This window comes from Lepidochelys kempii, chromosome 6, assembly GCF_965140285.1.
Source record: "Lepidochelys kempii isolate rLepKem1 chromosome 6, rLepKem1.hap1, whole genome shotgun sequence".
Taxonomy (NCBI): Eukaryota; Metazoa; Chordata; order Testudines; family Cheloniidae; genus Lepidochelys; species Lepidochelys kempii.
In genome coordinates this window covers 11,555,116-11,575,562 of record NC_136385.1, presented here as the reverse complement: position 1 = coordinate 11,575,562, position 20,447 = coordinate 11,555,116, and the positions used below count along the sequence as shown (strand labels likewise).

At 45.6% G+C, this 20,447-nt stretch overlaps 1 protein-coding gene and 1 long non-coding RNA gene across 2 annotated transcripts in view; one reads left to right on the top strand and one right to left on the bottom strand.

Annotated features, from left to right (window-relative positions):
* Window positions 1–8,782: 8,782 nt before the first annotated feature.
* Window positions 8,783–20,447, top strand: part of LOC140913070 (uncharacterized) — a 32,986-nt gene continuing 21,321 nt past the window's right edge. Inside the window, 3 exon segments of the mRNA XM_078853191.1 lie at window positions 8,783–8,967; window positions 9,493–9,619; window positions 10,286–10,402. Of these exon segments, the coding sequence (XP_078709317.1) occupies window positions 8,944–8,967; window positions 9,493–9,619; window positions 10,286–10,402 (268 nt within the window). The 5' untranslated portion in view covers window positions 8,783–8,943.
* Window positions 13,013–18,025, bottom strand: LOC140913701 (uncharacterized). Its single transcript, XR_012159642.1, has 3 exons — window positions 15,994–18,025; window positions 15,100–15,497; window positions 13,013–14,612 (listed from the first exon to the last, which is right to left on the bottom strand). It is a non-coding gene; the product is annotated as an uncharacterized LOC140913701 (long non-coding RNA).

The window sequence follows — 20,447 nt, the reverse complement described above, 5'->3', positions numbered from 1 at the left end:
CTGGTCGCTCCCTCCCTGCCCTGGGATCACTTCCCAGCAGCGTCTCTGGACCAGCTAAACCTGGTTGGCAGCCGAACTGCCCTGCCTGTGGGTCCCCCCCCCCTCAGCTGGGGTCTCAGCTCCCCCCTTGCTCAGCGCTGCCCTTGCTGTCGCAGTGGGGGCAGGCAGCGAGCTCTCTGCTCTCCTTACAGCATCGGATCCAGCGTGAGCCCCCTCTCCGGTGTGCAGGGGGGCAGGGAGCCTCTTTCCGTCCCACCCAGTCCCAGGGGGCTGGTTACAGGTAGGCAGGTATCCTAAGCCTAGCAACTCCTCCCCACTGCCAGCCAGGTCATCTGCATTTTCACTGACCATTTCCCTCTCCACCGATTGGTTCCCTGGATTCAAATTCAGATCCTCGGCCGTTACAGGAGCAGGGCCTGGATCCTGTCCCAAAGAGACACAGTCACCCCCCAACAGGACCTCACGGCCCATATCCTGGAGAGCCCCAACGACCAGCCAGCCCCACCCCTCCTGGGTCTGCACAGGGATCTGGGCCACAGGCAGGGCGAGGGGCTTTGTCCTTGGGACCCTCACCCAGCTCACACAGCCCCTCAGCATCTGAGGCTGCACCACCCAGGGCCTGACACCAGTTCTCTCTGTCGCAGGATCTCGCCACCCCAGAAATGTCTCCCCATTGACCATCACCTTCCGCTCCCACTGGAGGTCTGAGGGGCCTGACCCCAGGAAACTCCACACAGACACATAGGCTGGGGCCAGGAGCCTGTCCACCTCCCCACCCATCGGGCTGACGGTGTCTATGGCCTTGGGACCCAGCAAGGGAGCTAGACACCGGGGCTGTTCCACAGGGTCCCCTGGTTCAAATCGCCAGCCTGCTCAAAGGCAGTGAGGTGGCAACCACATCCCCCCCCTTAACCAGGGCAGCAATTTAGTCTCGAGGTTCCCTGCGGAACTGGGGGTCTATCCACACTCACCCCTGGGAGGTCCCCTGTGCCTCTCCGCTCCACCATCGCCAGTTCATGCTGCTGCTTTTCCTGCAGCTCTTTCTTTGGCTCTCGCTGTCTCTCATAGTCCTCGGACTCAGCTCCAATCCCGTCCGATTCCCTGATGGCAAACCCGATTGTGAAGACCCCCGTCTGGTTGGGGACAGGAGTCTTGGGGATGCCTGGCTACTACTCCAGCTGCTCCCAGATCCTGCTATAGCCCCATTTGGGGTCAGGACTCTGTTCCTTAGGGCGGTCATCGTCCTCCAGCTGCACGATGAACTGTGCTTTGGTGATCTTTCCCATGCGCAACCCTCTCTTTTTGCACAGGGTTATTATCGTGGGGAGGAGGGATAGCTCAGTGGTTTGAGCATTGGCCTGCTAAACCCAGGTTTGTGAGTTCAATCCTTGAGGGGGCCATTTAGGGATCTGGGGCAAAAATTGGGGATTGGTCCTGCTTTGAGCAGGGGGTTGGACTAGATGACCTCCTGAGGTCCCTTCCAACTCTGATATTCTGTGATTCTGTGATTTTACATATACCCCCCTCAGAAACAAAAAATCCCTAATCAGTGTATCTGACTGCATAGAGTCTTCTAGCAGTTCAGCAGTTTGTCTTCTCTGCTGCTGGGATTCCCTGAATTACTCTTAGGATTTCATCATTTAGCTTTGTTATTGTGCAGATGCATGTTATTGTGCTATTTAATTTATATTTTAACAGCAAATACTCATTGAAAATATATATAAGTAAGTTCATGCTAGTAGTTTTAGGAATGACAGCTGTGTTTCTAGTGTTGCCCTTGCATTTACTGTGATTTCTAATTTGAAATTTTTAATTCTAACTTTTTTTCCCTTATTTTTAGAGCAGAAGATTTATTCTGTTGGGTCATCTGAGTTCCCGTCTCACTAAATTTATGGACTGGTCTCAAAACTTTGTTTTCATTCAATCTACCAACGGTGATTGCATTTTGCAACTGTTATTTTGCCTCTCAATCCAGCCCTTAGTGTTCTTCCGCATGCCACTGATTGTGTGTACAACTGGATTCTCAAATATTCAATAAAGGCCGATTACTATCTCCTATAACATCTTTCTCGAAGGCAAAAATCTATTGTAATTTTTGCTGAACATTAGAACTGCCATAGTGGGTCAGACAAATAGTCCGTCTAGTCCCTTATCCTGTCTTCTGACAGCGGCCAGTGCTAGGTGCTTCTAAGGGATGAACAGACCAGGCAATCACTGAGTGAACCATCCCATTGTCTACTCCCAGCATCTGGCCGTCAGAGGACGGTTTAGGGACACGCAGAGCATGGAGCTGCATCCCTGATTATTTTGGCTAATAGCTAATGCACCTATCCTGAGGGACTGATCTAATTCTTTGTTGACCCCATTCATAGTTTTGGCCTTCAAAACATAATGAACACACATCTACAACCCCAGGATACCTTGACAACCACAAGAATTCTAAAAACACGAGTTATACACCCTGAAGTCAAGATATTTTAATAAATAAATGATATTTTGTTCTTATGCACCTCTTTGTTCCTGAGCCTTTAGGGTGCAGTATGGTCAGTTCCCAAAGCTGGAGCCTAAACACCTGAATGAATCTTAGTCTACCCTCATACTTTTCCTGGGCTTATTAAGAATATGAAATAAGAGAAATCCAAAGTATGACTTCAACCAATTCCCTTGCATACAGGTCAGTTGGCCCTTTGAATGGGTGGGAATTTATTTAATACGGCCATAACTGGCAACAAAGGAGGGATACCAGTATATCCTGACAGCCACAGACTATCTTACAAGATGGGTTGAAGCATTTCCACTTCGAAATACGTTGGCATCTGAGGTGCCAAAAAAAATGTATGAAATTATACAGCAACTTGGATGTCCACAGTGAATTGTGACAAATTTCAGTTACCAATCTGCCTGACGCGTCAGGTGATTAGGCTGAGGCCACAGGATCGTTAAGGGAGGAGATGACGGAACATACCAAGTGTCTAAGTTTTAAAGCTTTATTAATAAAATAACAGCGAAGAGTGGAGGGCGTACCCTACGTTACTCAGAGGAAGGAAGAAAGCATTAGTGCCCCAAGCCCTAACCCACTTTCATACTCACAGACAAACTACCTGAGGCTGGCCAAGCCTGGGTGTAACTTAAGAAGAAGAAGGGTGGACAGGAGTGCTGTCCTGGGCCCAGGTCGTCCAGGGTTCGCTGTAAATCTCCAAATTGCTTCAGCTCTCAGGAGAGTTTTTAAGTCCTGGGTTTCTTTGGGGTTGTTCTGTTCCATGACCTCTGCTTTTGGTGCTTTTTGTACCAGTCCAAACTGGCTTTCTGTGGTCCCCTTTGCTTTCCCAAAACACACCAGCTAGACTTTGTTTTTCTCCGTGTTGGTCTTCGCTGTTTTGCTTGTTTTGGGCTGCCTCTACAGGTCTGTTTAATTGGATCCTCCGTTCTCACTGTGACCTCCTTAACGTTTCCAGAACATATGCGAAGCTCCGCTTTTCTCCCCCTGTTGTCTCGCCTGTGTTTTTAATCTCTGCAGCCTTGGTTCAGTTCACTTTTTCTTTATCTCATGGCTGGCTGGGGCTGGGTGAGATAACACACAGTTGTAGACTTTTTCTCACTGAACACCGTGGCCTTGGACTGGGGCCAGCATCTTATTTTCAGACTGAGCTAGCTGAAGCGTTGAGGTAACCCGTTCTCTGCTCTCTTCCTCCTTCCCCTTTTGGCCTCTCACAGCCTGCAAAGAAATCTTCCATTCCACACTCACACCTTTGACCCTTCCCAAAATACTCTGCGATACTTGAAACAGTGTTAGCACTATACAAGGCTAATTAGCCTCCCCCCAGGGACCCCCGGAGGGAGGGGGCCATTGGGTTGTGACAGTGACAGGTCGTGGGCCAGAATTCAATGATGGGGTAAATACTTTTTTCTAAGGTTGTTTTTGACTATGTCTTCAACCACACTTTCAGATCACAGAGAGCTGACAGTGAACATGGGCTTCATTGCCCTGGTGAGTTTTTCTTCATGGGCATTTTTGCTGACAAGTTTCTATGAACTCCCACTCAACTCTGGTAAGGATTACGGCTGGTCACCCCATCAGGGTTGCTATAACATTTTATTCTTTGGTCTCTTTTTACCCACCAAACCTGTCCAAAGGAAAGTTTATGGCCTAACTTTTTTTCTTTCAGTTTAACCTAGACATTTACAAAAAATTGGGACTACAGTGTAGTTTCACCAGCCCATACCACCCACGAACCACTGGATTGGCTGAAAACACAAACAAATCCATCAAAAGGTCATTTTGCGGCTGGGAAAATTACAGTATTAATAGCAAGGAGAATGCACTATGACAGAAGGTACAAACTGCTTCAAAATTTTAGTACATTGCAAGTCCACTTATCTTTTAGTTCAAGAAAAAGTAATCGTACCAATAAACTAGGATGGCCTCTTTACGCCTTTTGGATTGTGTACAATTTCTCTCCCCTCTCCCCCACCAAAGAATCCATCATGATTTGTTATAGAGCATTGCGGAAGTTGGTTGATGACACTAGGAATAATTGGGACGAATTTCTTGGTGACATTTTATTTTCTTTGTGATCAAAACCAAACACAACCACCAAAATGTCACCCTTTCGATTACTGTATGGCTTTGAAGCAACATTCCCAGACCAAGTCTCAGAAAATTACATGGTCGGTGTCTTTAAGAACCATCAGCTTTCAGGTGCATATGTTATTCTGTGATTGTTCATTTTACACACACAACTCCTTCTCCATTTGTTTACAAAGCCAACAGATTTTGAGGAACTTGAGGAACAATTCTACAACGAGTACACCAGAAATATGGAATCTAGACGTGCTGCTGACATTGAACTTGCTCTTACTAATATTTCTAAAGCTCATTAAAAGCAACAGATACAGTATGCCAAACTAAGACTCATAAACATGGGAAAACAACATTCGCGGTTGGGGAGAGTGTCATGTTACTGAATGCAAGAAGGAAAACAAGAAAGGGAGGGCCACTGCAACCTTCCTACTGTGGACCATACAAAGCCACTGCTGTAGAGGGTAAAAGAGTTAAATTAGAAACCATCTCAGGAAAACTTTTAGGATCTATGTACAGTATCTCCCACTGAAAACTATTTAAAGAGCCTCCAACATTAGCTGCTGAAAACAGATTGCAGGAAAACATGGAATTGGAGACTGCTGTGGATGACACTATGAAAAAAGTCACCTCAGAAGAGATAGGCGAAATGGGAAGTGATGTATCTTACAAGCCTCACAACAGCCAAGTGATAAAGGTGGAGGTCACAGACAGGGATGAAGAGGAGTGTTTTTTTGGCAGAAATTGCAAGCAGTGATCCAATCCAAACTATGACCCCCCCCCCCCCCCCAAAAAAAAGGAAAATTATTTGCAAACAAGTTAATTTTGGGGAGTAATTGACAGTAATGAATAGATCAAGATTTCTATTTACAGTTTTGGTCACAATGTAACCATCATTTGACAACATTTTATTGATTTTTTTTCAGAGACCATGGAGGACTACTGCTTATACTGCAATTATGTGACTTGCAAAAAAAATAAAAATAAAATGAAGATGGCATGATGGTAAGAAACACAAAATGGGGTATGAGAGACATTCACCATATCTCCAATAAGATACTACCCCAGGAGCTTGCTGGAATCTACGCTCCCTTTGATCAGAAACCTTTCTCAGTCAAGACAACAGGACAAGTGCATCGCTGCCTGGGCCTACCTGTTGAGTTGATGAACTGTAATGGTCAGAGATCGCACCATCTGAAACCAGCATAGAAGTGTACTGAAGGCGAACCCTAAGGAAATTAAGATTTTAAATTATCCTCCACATGTCCCGTGTCCCACTACAATGAATTCGGGCAGGGTCGTTTGGAAGCTGAACACTCTACGCTTCCCTCCCACACCACTGTCAAGTTTTAGCAAATTAGGATCAGCAACTGCTAATGTTAGCAATTCACTACCTCTCCCTACTACAGGTAGCAAATTCATACAAGTAGCAGTTTCACACAGCCTACAGCATAAGAAACTGCTCTCCATAGGAATTAGCTACATCAGCCAGTTTTTAGCAAAGCAGGACCTGTCGCTGCTTCAGGTAGAAAATTCCTACGGAGAGCAGTTTCTTACACTGTAGGCTGTGTGAAACTGCTCTTTGCCGTAATTAGCAGTTTTTAACAAATTAGGACAAGTCAGCAAATAAGAACAACCTTATGTTCTTGGTGGTGATGGGGGACTTCAACTACCCAGACATCTGTTGGGAAAATAACACAGCAGGGCACAGATTATCCAACAAGTTTTTGGAATGTATTGGAGACAATGTTTTATTTCAGAAGGCTGAGAAAGCTACTAGGGGACAGGCTGTTCTAGATTTGATTTTGACAAATAGGGAGGAACTGGTTGAGAATTTGAAAGTGGAGGGCAGCTTGAGTGAAGGTGATCATGAAATGATAGAGTTCATGATTCTAGGGAATGATAGGAGGGAGAACAGCACAATAAAGACAATGGATTTCAAGAAGGCAGATTTTAGCAAACTCAGGGAGTTGGAAGATAAGATCCCATGGGAAGCAAGTCTAAAGGGAAAAGCAATTGAAGACTATTGACAGTTTTTCAAAGAGACATTATAAGGGCACAAGAGCAAGGTATACCACTGTGTAGGAAAGATAGAAAGTATGGCAAGAGACCATCCAGGAGATCTTCAATGATCTAAAAATCAAAAGAGTCCTACAAAAAGTGGAAATTAGGTCAAATTACAAAGGATTAATATAAACAAATAACACAAGTATGTAGGAACAAAATTAGAAAGGCCAAGTCACAAAACGAGATCAAACTAGCTAGAGACATAAAGGGTAACAAGAAAACATTCTGCAAATACATTAGAAGCAAGAGGAAGACCAAGGACAGGGTAGGCCCGTTACTCAATGGGGGGATAAACAATAACAGAAAATGTGGAAATGGCAGAGGTGCTTAATGACTTCGTTTCTGTTTTCTCCAAGAAGGTTGGTGGCGACTGGACGCCTAACATAGTGAATGCCAGTGAAAATGAGGTAGGACTAGAGGCAAAAATGGGAGAAAAACAAGTTAAAAATTACTTAGACAAATCAGATGTCTTCAAGTCATCAAGGCCTGATGAACTGTGACCTAGAATACTCAAGGAGCTGACTGAGGAGATATCTGAGCCATTAGCGATTACCTTTGAAAAGTAAAGGAAGACGGGAGAGATTCCAGAAGACTGGAAAAGGGCAAATATCGTGCCCATCTATAAAAAGGGAAATAACGACAACCTGTGGAATTACAGACCAGTCAACTTAACTTGTGTACCTGGAAAGATAATGAAGCAAATAATTAAGTAATCAATTTGCAAACATCTAGAAGATAATAAGGTGATAAATAACCATCAGCATGGATTTGTCAAGAACACGTAGTGTCAAACCAACCTGCTAGCTTTCTTTGACAGGGTAACAAGCCTTGTGGACATGGGGAAGTGGTCAACATGGTCTATCTTGCTGTTAGTAAAGTTTTTGATACTGTCTCCCATGACCTTCTCATAAACAAACTAGGGAAATACAACCTAGATAGAGCTACAATAAGGTGGGTGCAAAACTGGTTGGAAAACAGTTCCCAGAGAGTAGTTACCAGTGGTTCACAGTCACGCTGAAAGGGCATAACGAGTGAGGTTCTGCAGGGACCACTTCTGGATATGTTTCTATTCAAAATCTTAATCAATGATTTAGATAATGCCATAGAGAGTACACTTATAAAGTTTGCAGATGATACCAAGCTGGGAGGGGTTGCAAATACTTGGGAGGATAGGATGAAAATTCAAAATGATCTGGACAAACTGGAGAAATAGTCTGAAGTAAATAGGATGCAATTCAGAAAGGACAAATGCAAAGTACTCCACTTAGGAAGGGACAATCAGCTGCACACGTACAAAATAGAAAATGTTTCAGAGTAGCAGCCGTGTTCGTCTGTATCCGCAAAAAGAACAGGAGGACTTGTGGCACCTTCGAGACTAACCGATTTATTTGAGCATGAGTTTTCTTTGTTAGCCTCGAAGGTGCCACAAGTCCTCCTGTTCTTTTTGAAAACAGGAAATGATTTCCGAGGGAGGAGTACTGCGGAAAGGGACCTAGGGGTCACAGCACACTACCAGCTGAATATGAGTGAACAGTGTAACGCTGCTGCAAAAAAAACTGAACATCCTTCTGGGATGTATTAGCCGGAGTGTTGTGAGCAAGACACCAGAAGTATTTTTTCCGCTCTACTCTGTGCTGATCAGGCCTCAACTGGAGTACTGTGAAGATTAAAAGTCTAGAAAACATGACCTATGAGGGAAGACTGAAACATGATAACAATTTTCAAGTATGTAAAAGGTTGTGACAAGGAAGAGGGAGAGGAATTGTTCTCCTTAACCTCTGAGGATAGGACAAGACGTAATGGGCTTAAATTCCAGCAAGGGAGATTTAGGTTGCTGCATCAAATAGCAGTTTCTTACAATCTACACCTATCAGTAACTGCTACACATAGAAAATAAGGATTTGTGGCACCTTAGAGACTAACCAATTCATTTGAGCACAAGCTTTCTACACATAGCACATTTCTAGGTGTAGCAATGTCACACAGGACAGTGCAAGAAGCTGCTACCTGGAGGCATCTGCTACCTCAGGGAGCTGGTTTATACCACAGCAGTTTCTTACAATCTGCTACGTGTCAGTAACTGCGGCCAGTCGCACATTCCCAGGGGGAGCAGTAACAGACACACCACACCGGAAGGTCCCTGCGCTGGGGTCTCCCTCGGCTGCTGGAGCAGGCGCGGGGTCCTTGCAGCCGCAGGGAGGCGGGCGGGAAGCGCAGCAGGGCTGGAGGGCTGCGGCCCCGGGGAGGCACTAGCCGCGGGCGGGAGGTCGCTGCCCGGGCCGGAGCCGAGCCCGGCGATGGCTGCAGCGGGGCCGGCGCAGGTAGGACGCGGGGCGGGGACTCCCCGGCCGGGCACTGGCTGGTCCCGGCTGGGGCCGAGGGGGGCCGGGACCGGGTCCCTCCCGCGCTAGTGACCCCGGGGCTGGGGGCTGCCGCAGCCGGAGCGCTGGGGCCGGGGAGCGGCGCTGGGGGCCCCGGGCCGGGCGGACACGCGGAGCCGGGCCGAGGAGCCCCGAGGCGGCCGAGCCGGGGGCGGGAGCGGGGCCGAGCCCAGGCCTGGGGCGGAGGCGGGGACTCCGGCCGGGGGAGGAGCCTGGTCCCTGCCCTGGGATTCGGGCCCCTCCCAGCGCCCCGCCCCAGAGCCCCGTGGGGAGCCGAGGGCGACTCCTGTCGCCGGCCAGCGGGGCCCGAGTCCCCGGGGGGCTGTGCGGGGGGGTCTCCCTGGCTCACAGCTGCTGGGCTGGGGGTTCCCCGGGAGCCGCTGCCCTCGAACCCGCGTCCCCTGCGGAGAGCCCGGGCTGGGGCTGGCGCGGAGGGTGCTGAGTGTGTAACGCTTGTGCCAGCAGCTGCGGGTGGCGTTTGAGGAGGTGGCTCTGTATTTCACCCGGGAGGAGTGGGAGCTCTTATCCCGGCCAGAGAAGCAGCTGTACCGGGACCAGATGCTGAGGAATTACCGGGCCCTTGTTTCCCTGGGTAAGGACCGATTTATCTCTACTCATAGCTGTGAAATGTCTGGGTTCCCTTGTTGTCTCACCTGCCATGTGCCCAAGCAGTTGCAGATGTCAGCCTCTTTCAGTTCGGCTTCCTGTTGAAGAAGAACTCAAGGCTGCAGAGCCTGGGGCTAGTCTTAGTGTACCTTGTTTACCTACCTCAGTCCTGGCACAGGGCTGGTTGCAAACAGCACATGAGCAAATAAGACTATTAAGGCAGGAAGAAAACAGCTCCCCACCTCCCCAGAAAGAATGAACATCATAATCTTAACCGTACATTTGAACAATTCTTGCACGCTAAGCAAAAAAATGGTAGGTCTGTATAACAGTGACACCTGCCATGATTCAGCCCCAAAGCAAATTGAGAAGGGTCATAGATGTTACTGCTTCAGAGTACGAACTGAACTTGCCTGGCAGGAGACAGGACAAAATCTCCTCTATGGAAGTTTTATTTCTTTATTCTCCTGTTTGGGATCTCCTGTGCTTTCCTCTTAAGCAGTGTCCGAGATTGAGGCCTCGTCGCGCCCAGTGCTGCGCAGACAAACACTGACTGAGATCGGGGCCCTACTGTGCTTGGTTGCACCAACATATAAATGAGTCCCTACCCGCAAAACTTTAGTAATAAAACTGATTAATTCCCCCCAAACAGGCTATTCAGGTTCCACACCGGACTTAATCCACCAGATCGAGGTAGGGGAGGCAGAGCTCTGGATTCAGGATGTCGAGGACTCCAGGGAAAGCTCCGGGCCAGAGAGCCCATTCCGAGGTGAGTCGTAATAATCCAATCCCTTCTGATTTACGCACCTGCTAGTGGATTGCTCCTTAATCTAGAAGGCAAAGGCAGAGTGAAATCCACTGCCGAAGAACTGAAGGGGACAAATGGAGGCTGGGAATTAGGGGCCAGTATTTATTTTGGAGGGGAAGGAATTACTGGGCTGGAGTCAGGAATCACTGGGGGAGTTTCCCTGGCTGGGATAGGCAGGAAGCCAGGCTGGATGGGCACAATGAGCCTGTCTGGCCTTAATATCCGTGAATCCTAGAAATCACAGAAATGTAGGACTAGAAGGGACCTCAGTAGGTCATCTAGTCCAGTCCCCTCTACTGAGACAAGACTATGTATTATCTAGTCCATGACTGACAGGTGTTTGTCTAACCTGTTCTTAAAAGCCTCCCATGATGGAGATTCCACAATCATCATAGGTAATTTGTTCCAGTGCTTAACTACACTTAGAGTTTGGAAGTTTTTCCTAATATCTACCCTAAATCTACCCTGCTGCAATTTAAGCCCATTACTTCTTGTCCTGGCCTCAGTGGATAAGGAAAACAATTTATCACCCTCTACTTTGTAACAGCTTTTTATGTACTTGAAGACTCTTGTTAAGCCCCCCTCAGTCTTTCCTTCGCCAGACTAAACAAATCCAATTTTTCAGTTTTTCCTCGTAGGTCATGTTTTCTAGATCTTTAATCATTCTCATTGCTCTCCTCTGACCCCGTCCAGTTTGTCTACATCCTTTCTGAAGTGCGGGACCCAGAACTGGACACAGTAGTCCAGCTGACACCTTACCCGCGCTGAGAGGAGTAGAAGAATTACTTATCACATCTTGCTTGCAAAACTCCTGCTCATACATCCCAGAATATATACTTTTTTTCTTTTCAACAGTATTACATTGACTCATATTTAATTTGTGATCCACTATAACCCCAGATGGTTTTCTGCAGTACTCCTTCCTAAGCTGTCATTTCAATTCTGACCATTTCTCCAGTTTGTCAAGATCACTTTAAATTCTAATCCTGTCCTCTAACGTGCTTGCAGCCCCACCCAGCTTTGAATCGTCCATAAGAATATTAGGTTGGTTAGACATAATTTGTTCTTGACAAATCCATGCTGACTGTCAGGGGTCTCAAACTCTGCGCCCGCGAACCTCCCCAATGTGTCCTGCGAGGCTCCAGCAGTTTTGGGACAAGGTCTCTCCCTTGGCCCCACCTGCTGCCCCCAGGTGCTTCCCCCCACTCCCCCAGGCGACTTACAATGGCCCCTCCCAGAGCCTGCATCCCTCCCCTGACCTCTGTCCCAGAGCCTGCACCCCTCCCCCTCCTCCTGTACACTCACCCCCTGCCCCAGCCCAGAGCCTGCACCCAGCACCCAAACTCCATCCCAGAGCCTGCACCCCAATCCCCTACCCCAGACCTCCTTCCCCCACCCAGACTCTCTCCCAGAGTCTTTGTGGGACAGGTTCTGGGTGGCATGAGTGACAGTACTGGCCCGCTGGGAGGATTTGAGGACTGGCACTGGCCCTAAGGTAAACCGAGTTTGAGACTCTGTTCTAGGTGCTCACAAATACAATGTTTGGTTACTTGTTCCGTTATCTTTCTGGGTCCTGAAGTTAAGCTGATTGGTCTATAATTCCCTGAGTTGTCCTTGTCCCCTTTCTGTAGCTAGGTACTATATTTGCCCTTTTCCACTCCTTGGTTCTCTCTACCATCCCCCACAAGTTCTCAGAGATCTCTTCATTCAGTTCCTTAAGTAGTATAGGATGTATTTACTTTTAACTTGTCTAAGTAATTCATAACTGTTTCCTTTCCTATTTTAGGCTTAGATCCTACCCCACTGACACTGGTGTTCACTATGTTAGTTGACTGATTACTGCTAACTTTTTCAGTGAAAACTGAAACAAAAGAGGCATTTAACAGTTCGGCCATTGCTGCTTTTTCTCTTATTGTCTCTCCCTCTTCATTTAGTTATGGGCTTATCCTGTCCTTCGTCTTCCTCTTGCTTCCCATGTATTTATAAAATGCTTTCTTGTTCCCCTTTATATCCCTAGCTAATTTAGTTTTGTTTTTTGCCTTGGCCTTTCTAATTTTGTCCCTACATGCCTGTGGGTGTTTTTTAAATATTCATCCTTTGTAACTTGACTTAGTTTCCACTTGTATGACTCTTTTTTGCGTTTCAGGTCATTGAAGATCTCCTGGTTACGCCAGGGAGTCTTATTATCATACTTCCTCTCTTTCCTACTCATTGGATATCTGTGACCTAAGATGGGACCTAAAAATGATGGGGCCTCAAAGCTGTGAAAGAGAAATGGATCGGAGATGGGGAGGTGTCAGGGTTCCTTCCCCACTCTGAACTCTGGGGTACAGATGTGGGGACCTGCATGAAAGACCCCCCTACGCTTATTCTTACCAGCTTAGGTTAAAACTTCCCCAAGACACAGATTCCTTTCTTGCCTTGGGATTGCTGCCACCACCAAGTGATTTAACAAACAATCAGGGAAAGGACCACTTGGAGTCCTATTCCTCCAAGCCTACACCCCCTTTCCTGGGGAAGGTTTGAGCATATATCCTCATCAATTGGCTACAGACCCAAACCCCTGGGTCTTAGAACAATGGGAAAAAATCAGTCAGGTTCTTAAAAAAGAAGGATTTTATTTAAAGAGAAAAAGGTAAAAGAATCACCTCTGTACTTAGGCTGGTAGTTAACCTTACAGAGTAGCAGAAAATTCAAAGGGCACAAAGGAACCCCCTCTAGCCTTAGTTTCAAAGTTACAGCAAAACAGGGATAAATCTCCCTCTATCAAAGGGAAAATTCACAAGTTGAGAAAACAAAGATAAACTAATATGCCTTGCCTGGCTGTTACTTACAAGTTTGAAATAAGAGAGACTTGTTCAGAAAGATTTGGAGAATATGGATTGATGTCCGGTCCCTCTTAGTCCCAAGAGCAAATGGCCACACAAACAAAGAACCCAAAACAAAACCTCCCCCCCCACCACATTTGAAAGTATCTTTTGTCCCCATTGGTTCCTTTGGCCAGGTGCTAACCAGGTTACATGAGCTTCTTAACCCCTTACAGGTAAGGAGGAATTTAGGCTACCCCTATGGTTATGACAGGAGGTGATGAAGTTGGAAGAGGGGTGGGATAGTGATATGGGACAATGTGGGGACAGGGAAGATTTGAGGGAAAGAGAGAGGTCTCCGTGGTGGGGGAGCATATGGGGGCTGCATTTACCTAGTGGGTAGGACATTGCAGTAGGATTCAAAAGATCTCACTTCAGTTCTAGAAGCGAGTCACTACAGCTCCACCATGCCTAAATAACCCCACCTGTGTAATGGAGAGGGCACTGGGGCTGTGAGGATAAAATCCATCTGTGTGTGTCAGTGGGTCTGGCACTGGGGGGTCAGACAAGCACCTGGCTAGAAAGACACGCCTGCCGGTCCATAGACCACAACACCTTCTTCTAGGCTTTCCACATCTCAGAAAATCATACCAAGCCGGGGTGCCCTAGAGATTTTTCAAGTGTGTTTCATGCCGCTGCCCCTCCTGATTCAAGCTGGTGTCCTATGGCCCTTGACACCTGGATCTCGAAATAGTTCAGATAGGGACAAAAACCTGCTTGCAGCCTAGGAGAGCATCCCAGAGTCACTGGCCCTTGGCAGAGAAAGCGCTGTCCTCTCAAGGTTCCCGCCCCACCCCCTCTCTGCGACTTCACTTCGCACATGACATCTCAAACTGGAGAAACCTGTCCCTGGCGAGCAAGGAGAAAGCTGGGAATGATGCAGGGCAGGGCAGGATTAGTCATGTATGATAAGTGATGAGTGCGAGGTTACACCACGCGGAGGATGCCATTTTGTAGAGAAGGTCTCTGGCACTTCCAGCGCTTCACTGTAATGCTCAAAAACTGCCCCGCGTTCCAGGTAGCTGCTGCTGGGAGAGCGGACATATTTGGGAGCCAGACGAAATCGTCCTTCGGGCCACAGCTTGGAGTACCCTGGTGTATGGGCTGGGTGTGAGGGAGAGGGGGTGGAATGGCCTTTGTCACATCCCCTCTCCTCCTGCTCTCTCAGTGGTATGAAATCGTTGTCACTTACATTGCTTCAGTGTCAATGCTTAGCACAGCCCTCAGCCCGAACGCAGTCTGTGACTGTAGATCAAAGTCCTGCTGGGTAGCAGCCATTTACCCCTTCCAGCTCAGCAGTGTCACTGATTGGGTTGTAAAACAAGACATGGTTTTCAGATTACATAACACAAACCCTGAGTGACTTGTCATCCCCTCAACCCACTTCCCACCCCCAAAAAAACCCCTACCCTCTTGACGGTTTTAGTTTGCACAAAAAGTGAAACATCAGGCCGAGGGTAAATGATTTCTGTAGAAGGAATTCCTTGAAGAGGATTCACTCCCCCGCAAGAATAAACTGCGTAGTGTTATACTAATAAAAATGATACCAACAGGATCTTGTAAGAGGGACAAGGCAAATTGCCATGTTAATTGTAAATACAACAAAATATTCCTTTATGCAATTTCTATATAGATCCATTTTCCACTGAATGCATCCGATGAAGTGAGCTGTAGCTCACGAAAGCTTATGCTCAAATAAATTTGTTAGTCTCTAAGGTGCCACAAGTCCTCCTTTTCTTCACACACACAGACATTCTCACACAGGTTCTACATAAAGGTTGTTATAGTTACCAGCCTAGATGTTGCTCGTGCCAAGTCACTGGCCAGGTGGCCTGGACATGAGAGTGGAACCGAGTCGTTGTCAGATGTGCATCCGATGCTCCTGGAGGGTGGTTGTAGAACCGGACTCAAAGAACACAGTCCCTGGACCCAATTTTTAATAGATCTCTGGTTCAATACAAGTCTATGGAAGTTGCTTCATCATGCTGAATTTCCAATTGAGATGACCATCGATCAGCTCAATCAGCAACAGGTGGTACATCCACGATGGCTAGATGTTATCTTCTTGTTCTTCCTTGATGTGTTTTGGGTGGATTCTGGTTCGCCCTCTGGGGGTCATCCGGTTATCTCCACTTTGCATATTCTTTGGCCCATCAATATCAAGGTTTCAGAGTAACAGCCGTGTTAGTCTGTATTCGCAAAAAGAAAAGGAGTACTTGTGGCACCTTAGAGACTAACCAATTTATTTGAGCATGAGCTTTCGTGAGGTTGAAATTCTTAGGATTAGACTGGCACCATTTACTAACCAATTACTAACCAACAACCAATAACTAACTAACATTTACTAACCAATTATTTCCCTGCTTCAGGCTCTCAATTCGATGCACTCATCATTCATTCTTTTACTTAACAACACAATCGATGATTCTTGATTCATTTAACAAGTTTTATCCCACTATCTATTTTTCCCTCTTCGGATACCAAGATTTACATAGGCATGACAAGGGCCCCCCCCCGCGGGGGAAGAGCATCACAGTGTTGTTTTAAAGAATAGCATTGTTTCTTCAAAGTTCTTATCACTATCCAGCACAGACTCTTTGTCTTGTACCAGCCTGAAATAATTAGCACTTTGGCCTTCCATTTGTTACGGAGTGAAATTCAACAGCATGGAACTGATGTTCATACCTTTTTACAATACCTATTGTCACGGAGTCCCTGGGTGATGCTCTGGAACTGCTCCCCATGAAGCCAGTCAGGACTCTGGGGAAGTCTCCTTTCTGTGAGCAGCCTGTCTTCAGGACACAAAGCTCACACAACTTCCACCTTCCTGGGTCTGACCTCGGAGCATTCAGCATCCTCTGCCCCTCCGTGTGCTTTCCACAGCAAGTCCGCTCAGGCGGGTCTCCTGGGGAAGCCAGAGGGTCCTGCACCCCAACTTCACAGTCAGACGGGACTCTCAGCCAGCCAGTAAAACAGAGGTTTATTAGACGACAGGAACATGGTCTAACACAGAGCTTGTAGGTGCAGAGAACTGGACCCCTCAGCTGGGTCCATTTTGGGGCCAGTGAGCCGGACAACCACGTCTGCACTTCACTTCATGTCCCAGCCAGCCCCAAACTGAAACTCTCTCCAGCCCCTCCTCCTCTGGGCTTTGTCCCTTTCCCAGGCCAGGAGGTCACCTGATTCCTTTGTTCTCCAACCCTTTAGCTCTCACCTTGCAGGGGGAAAGGGCCCAGGCCATCAGTTGCCAGGAAACAGGGTGTTGGCCATTGTCTGTGTCCAGACCCCTGCACACACCTGCCCTCTAGGACTCTGCAATAATCATACACCCTTACCCCACCACCTAGATACTTAAGAACTGCATAGGGGAAACTGAGGCACCTCCACACTATCCAGAAGAAACATCAAGAACAGTCTCACTTTGTCACACCTATATACTCTTTTGTCTATCTTTATTTCTACTGCTACATAATTATAATTCTATCCTACTTGTTTCAGAGGAACAGCCGTGTTAGTCTGTATTCGCAAAAAGAAAAGGAGTACTTGTGGCACCTTAGAGACTAACCAATTTATCTTGTGTAACTTTGAGGGCGACCCAACAGTATCCCTCTTTTGACACTATAATAATACAGTCAATAGTGTCATTTTCTAGATAATCTTTTAGAGCGCATATATTGAGAGGCGAGCTGGGCTCATGGTTCTAGCCTCACATACATTCTTTTTATCCAACAATGCACTCCACACATCCCAATTAACGTGGATAGTTGTATTCCCTACGGTCTCACTTGTTTGTTCTAATAGCTAATAAGTATTTGTTCTAATAGTTAACTCTAGTGCTAACTCTTGCCAGTCAAGATCAAGGTGAATGGAGAACTCTGGTCGTCCTGCCTCCATTGTAAATTGAGATCTTTTTGGCTGTGGCAAATAGTAAGTATGATTTTTAGTGAAAATCGTGCTTACATTACATTTACATTCATCTACCGGTGGATTACTGGTCCTCCCATCCTCCCACTATACAATTTCCCATGAGGTAATACAAACGCATTGCCCATTATACAGTACCCTGGTTTCATTACTTAACTCATCCCATACACAGGATCCCATGGACATATCCTTACTGTGAGGTTCTGAGGCTTCAGGCAGGGATAAGCACACCCACTTTTGAGGTGTCCATTTGGTACATCCTCTAATATCCAATAGTTTTCCGTCCCCCCCAGCCCACTGGCTCGAGGTCCGAGGTAGCCAGTATGATCCCACATGCATTGTGGGGAGTGGGCTAACTTTCCATATCCGAGTCTCCTGTCCTTGTTGCTGTGCTACTTTAATCATAATTTCTCCGAGCAGCAGTTCTGGTTTTACATTACTGGACACATACTGCACCCATTCGTACCGATATGTGTCAAACAGTGATCTTCTTCCTTGTTTTAGTAGGTGTAGCAAGACCTTCGTATTCCCCGATATAACCCAGAACATTTCCTGTCCTAATGTGGAGAGTGCCATAATTTGCATCTCCGTACACCCCATGGCTATGCGGTTCTCTAGCTGTAATTGTTGTTTATGCAACATCCAGGTAGTGGCATTAAGCCATTGCCAAAGATTCCATCTAGCTTTTAGATTGCCAATGCCTGTTTGAACCAGGTCTACGTTTGCGTGAACTTGTTTCTGAATTAGGCTATCTTGTAGTTGGGACAGAGAGCTTAATTTATTCCTAATTACCTGAAGGTCTTCAGTATATATATATATATATATATATATATATATATATATATATATATATATTTAAACACACAACAGTGCTAACAACAAGACAAAACAGAACACAAAACACAATTTCTGTTATGACAGTAAATTCATGGTATTGGGTTGCTCTTCAGCTGGCATCAGCTTTTCCTGATTTTCTGAAAGAGAAAAAGAACGTGTTTCTACCCCTTTTGGGGTGGCAGATTATTGCTTAAAATATTTCTTTTACAAATACTCTTGCTGATTGCAGGCAAAACAGAGGAATTGCCCCCATATTTTCCTATGTTTGTTCTATAGGCAGGCCAGGTTTCAATGGCTTATATCTTTATGGGGAAATTATCCCACTGTTTAGTCATTAAATTCATGAGGTGGGATACCTCAGTTTTCCTTTGTATACAGCAGACCAAGTTTATAACGTTTTTCCTGCTGTGTTAAGCTTTAAGTTTATTTACAGGTAATAGCTGAGAAGCATCATTACCATAAGGAAAAGGAGTACTTGTGGCACCTTAGAGACTAACCAATTTATTTGCTCAATTTAATGCTCAAATAAATTGGTTAGTCTCTAAGGTGCCACAAGTACTCCTTTTCTTTTTGCGAATACAGACTAACACGGCTGTTACTCTGAAACCTGTCATCATTACCATATGACCTTAAAGGATTTTTCCAAAAATCATGCACACTATACATTGTTACAGGGGTACTTATTATCATTAGATTTATTAAAGTTATCTTGTTATCCCTTGGATTATTTATTTAGACAATTTGTTTGCTGACCAGGTGTGTCCTTTATCTGCAGCTCCTTTGTGCTGCTAGTTCTTTCCTTCCTTTATCATTTAGGTCATTTGCATTTTCACAGACGCTTCCTGCTTTTGGATTTAAAGCCATCAGCAGCTCAGAGACTCTTATCTTAAAAGGGACACAATCAACTTTCACCAGAGTTTTGATTACTTTCAACTTCTACTTCCAAAACACACAGCAATCTGAAAAAGAAAACCCAACCTATTGTGGCTCCCTTTGGAGCCCTAATAGCATTTTAATTAAGTAGCATGGTATGTTTGCATTTCTTTTTACCCTTCTACAATATACCCTGCACATGTTCTGGGGCAAATGCACATTCCTTCCATAGTTTAACTTCTATAACAATATCCATATCCATTTTTACATAAGGTGTAACTATTTCTTTTGTGCTTACAGAGTTTTCATGTACCTTTATTCAAGTGAATCAGATTACTCAGAGCCATTTTAAGACTCAGCGTTTCTAACATTGCTTCTTTTTGTTTTGTGCACCTCACGCCTGCTGTTGCTTCAAAGGGGCACTGTCTCTTTTAATTTCTTAGTTATTTATTTTTTTACTACACTCATGTGGTATTTTGTTACAAAAATAAACAAAAACCAACCAAACAAAAAGAATCCAGAATTTTTTTTCTATTCTCCTGATTTTGACTGCCCTGCTGCAGCCACAACTTAAAAACATTTTAAATTTTGCAAAGCATTGAGTTACCTTTTAAGGGTTAAATGCCAAATCCCGAAGCCAAACAACACTAATTACCTGTGTCTAGCAAAAAGGCCTGTCAGTTTTGCAACTTTGAATTAAAGAGTCAAATGGATTTTTAGTGGCATTATTTAAAACAAAACCAATTGGTCCTTAGAACTTTACATATTTACACACACACAGATACATACACATTTTCTTTTCCTTAACATCCCTTCCACACTGCTCTGTTTTTACATCTTACATTTCCTTTATATATTTGAGGCAGTTAAGTTCCAATAGAACCCTCTTATGTTCTTTTAGCAAATTTGACTAAATTGTCCAGTCAAATGATTTTAAATAGTTTATTTTTGCCTGGCTAATTTACAGACATTCCTTTGGAAAAGGGCCCATTTTTCCTTCAGAATGGCTGCAAAGAAACCAAGAATTATTTTTCTCTAACACTTTTCCTTTTTAACATTTTCACAAAGTTTAGCTGCTTAATTCCCTCCAGCTCTGCAGAGTTAACTTTTCACTCTCTTTTCTCTTTGTAATTATGCCTGGGGGTGCCGTGCATAGGACCTTCTCCCCCTTCACCTACTGTAATGGCTGCTACCTGTTTAGAGGCAAAGCCCAATTTTTGTCTCAGTCTCTTAATTAGTGACTCACAACGACTATGATTTGCAGGTGCTCTGCCCTGCTTCAAGGTTAATTTCTTTACCATACCTTGGAGCACATGATTCTCTCTTTCAATTTTCTCAGAGGCTTTAGCTTGGTCTGCCAGGAATCTTTCTCTCTTTTTGCATTCCTGGAGTGCCTCTCTCACTATTTTCAGCTGACTTTGGGTATCCAATTGTCTGCTCCCTTTTCCATTTGTGCCTTTTCCTCTTTACGAGAAGACAAGCGGAGGGAAGAATCCTTACATGCC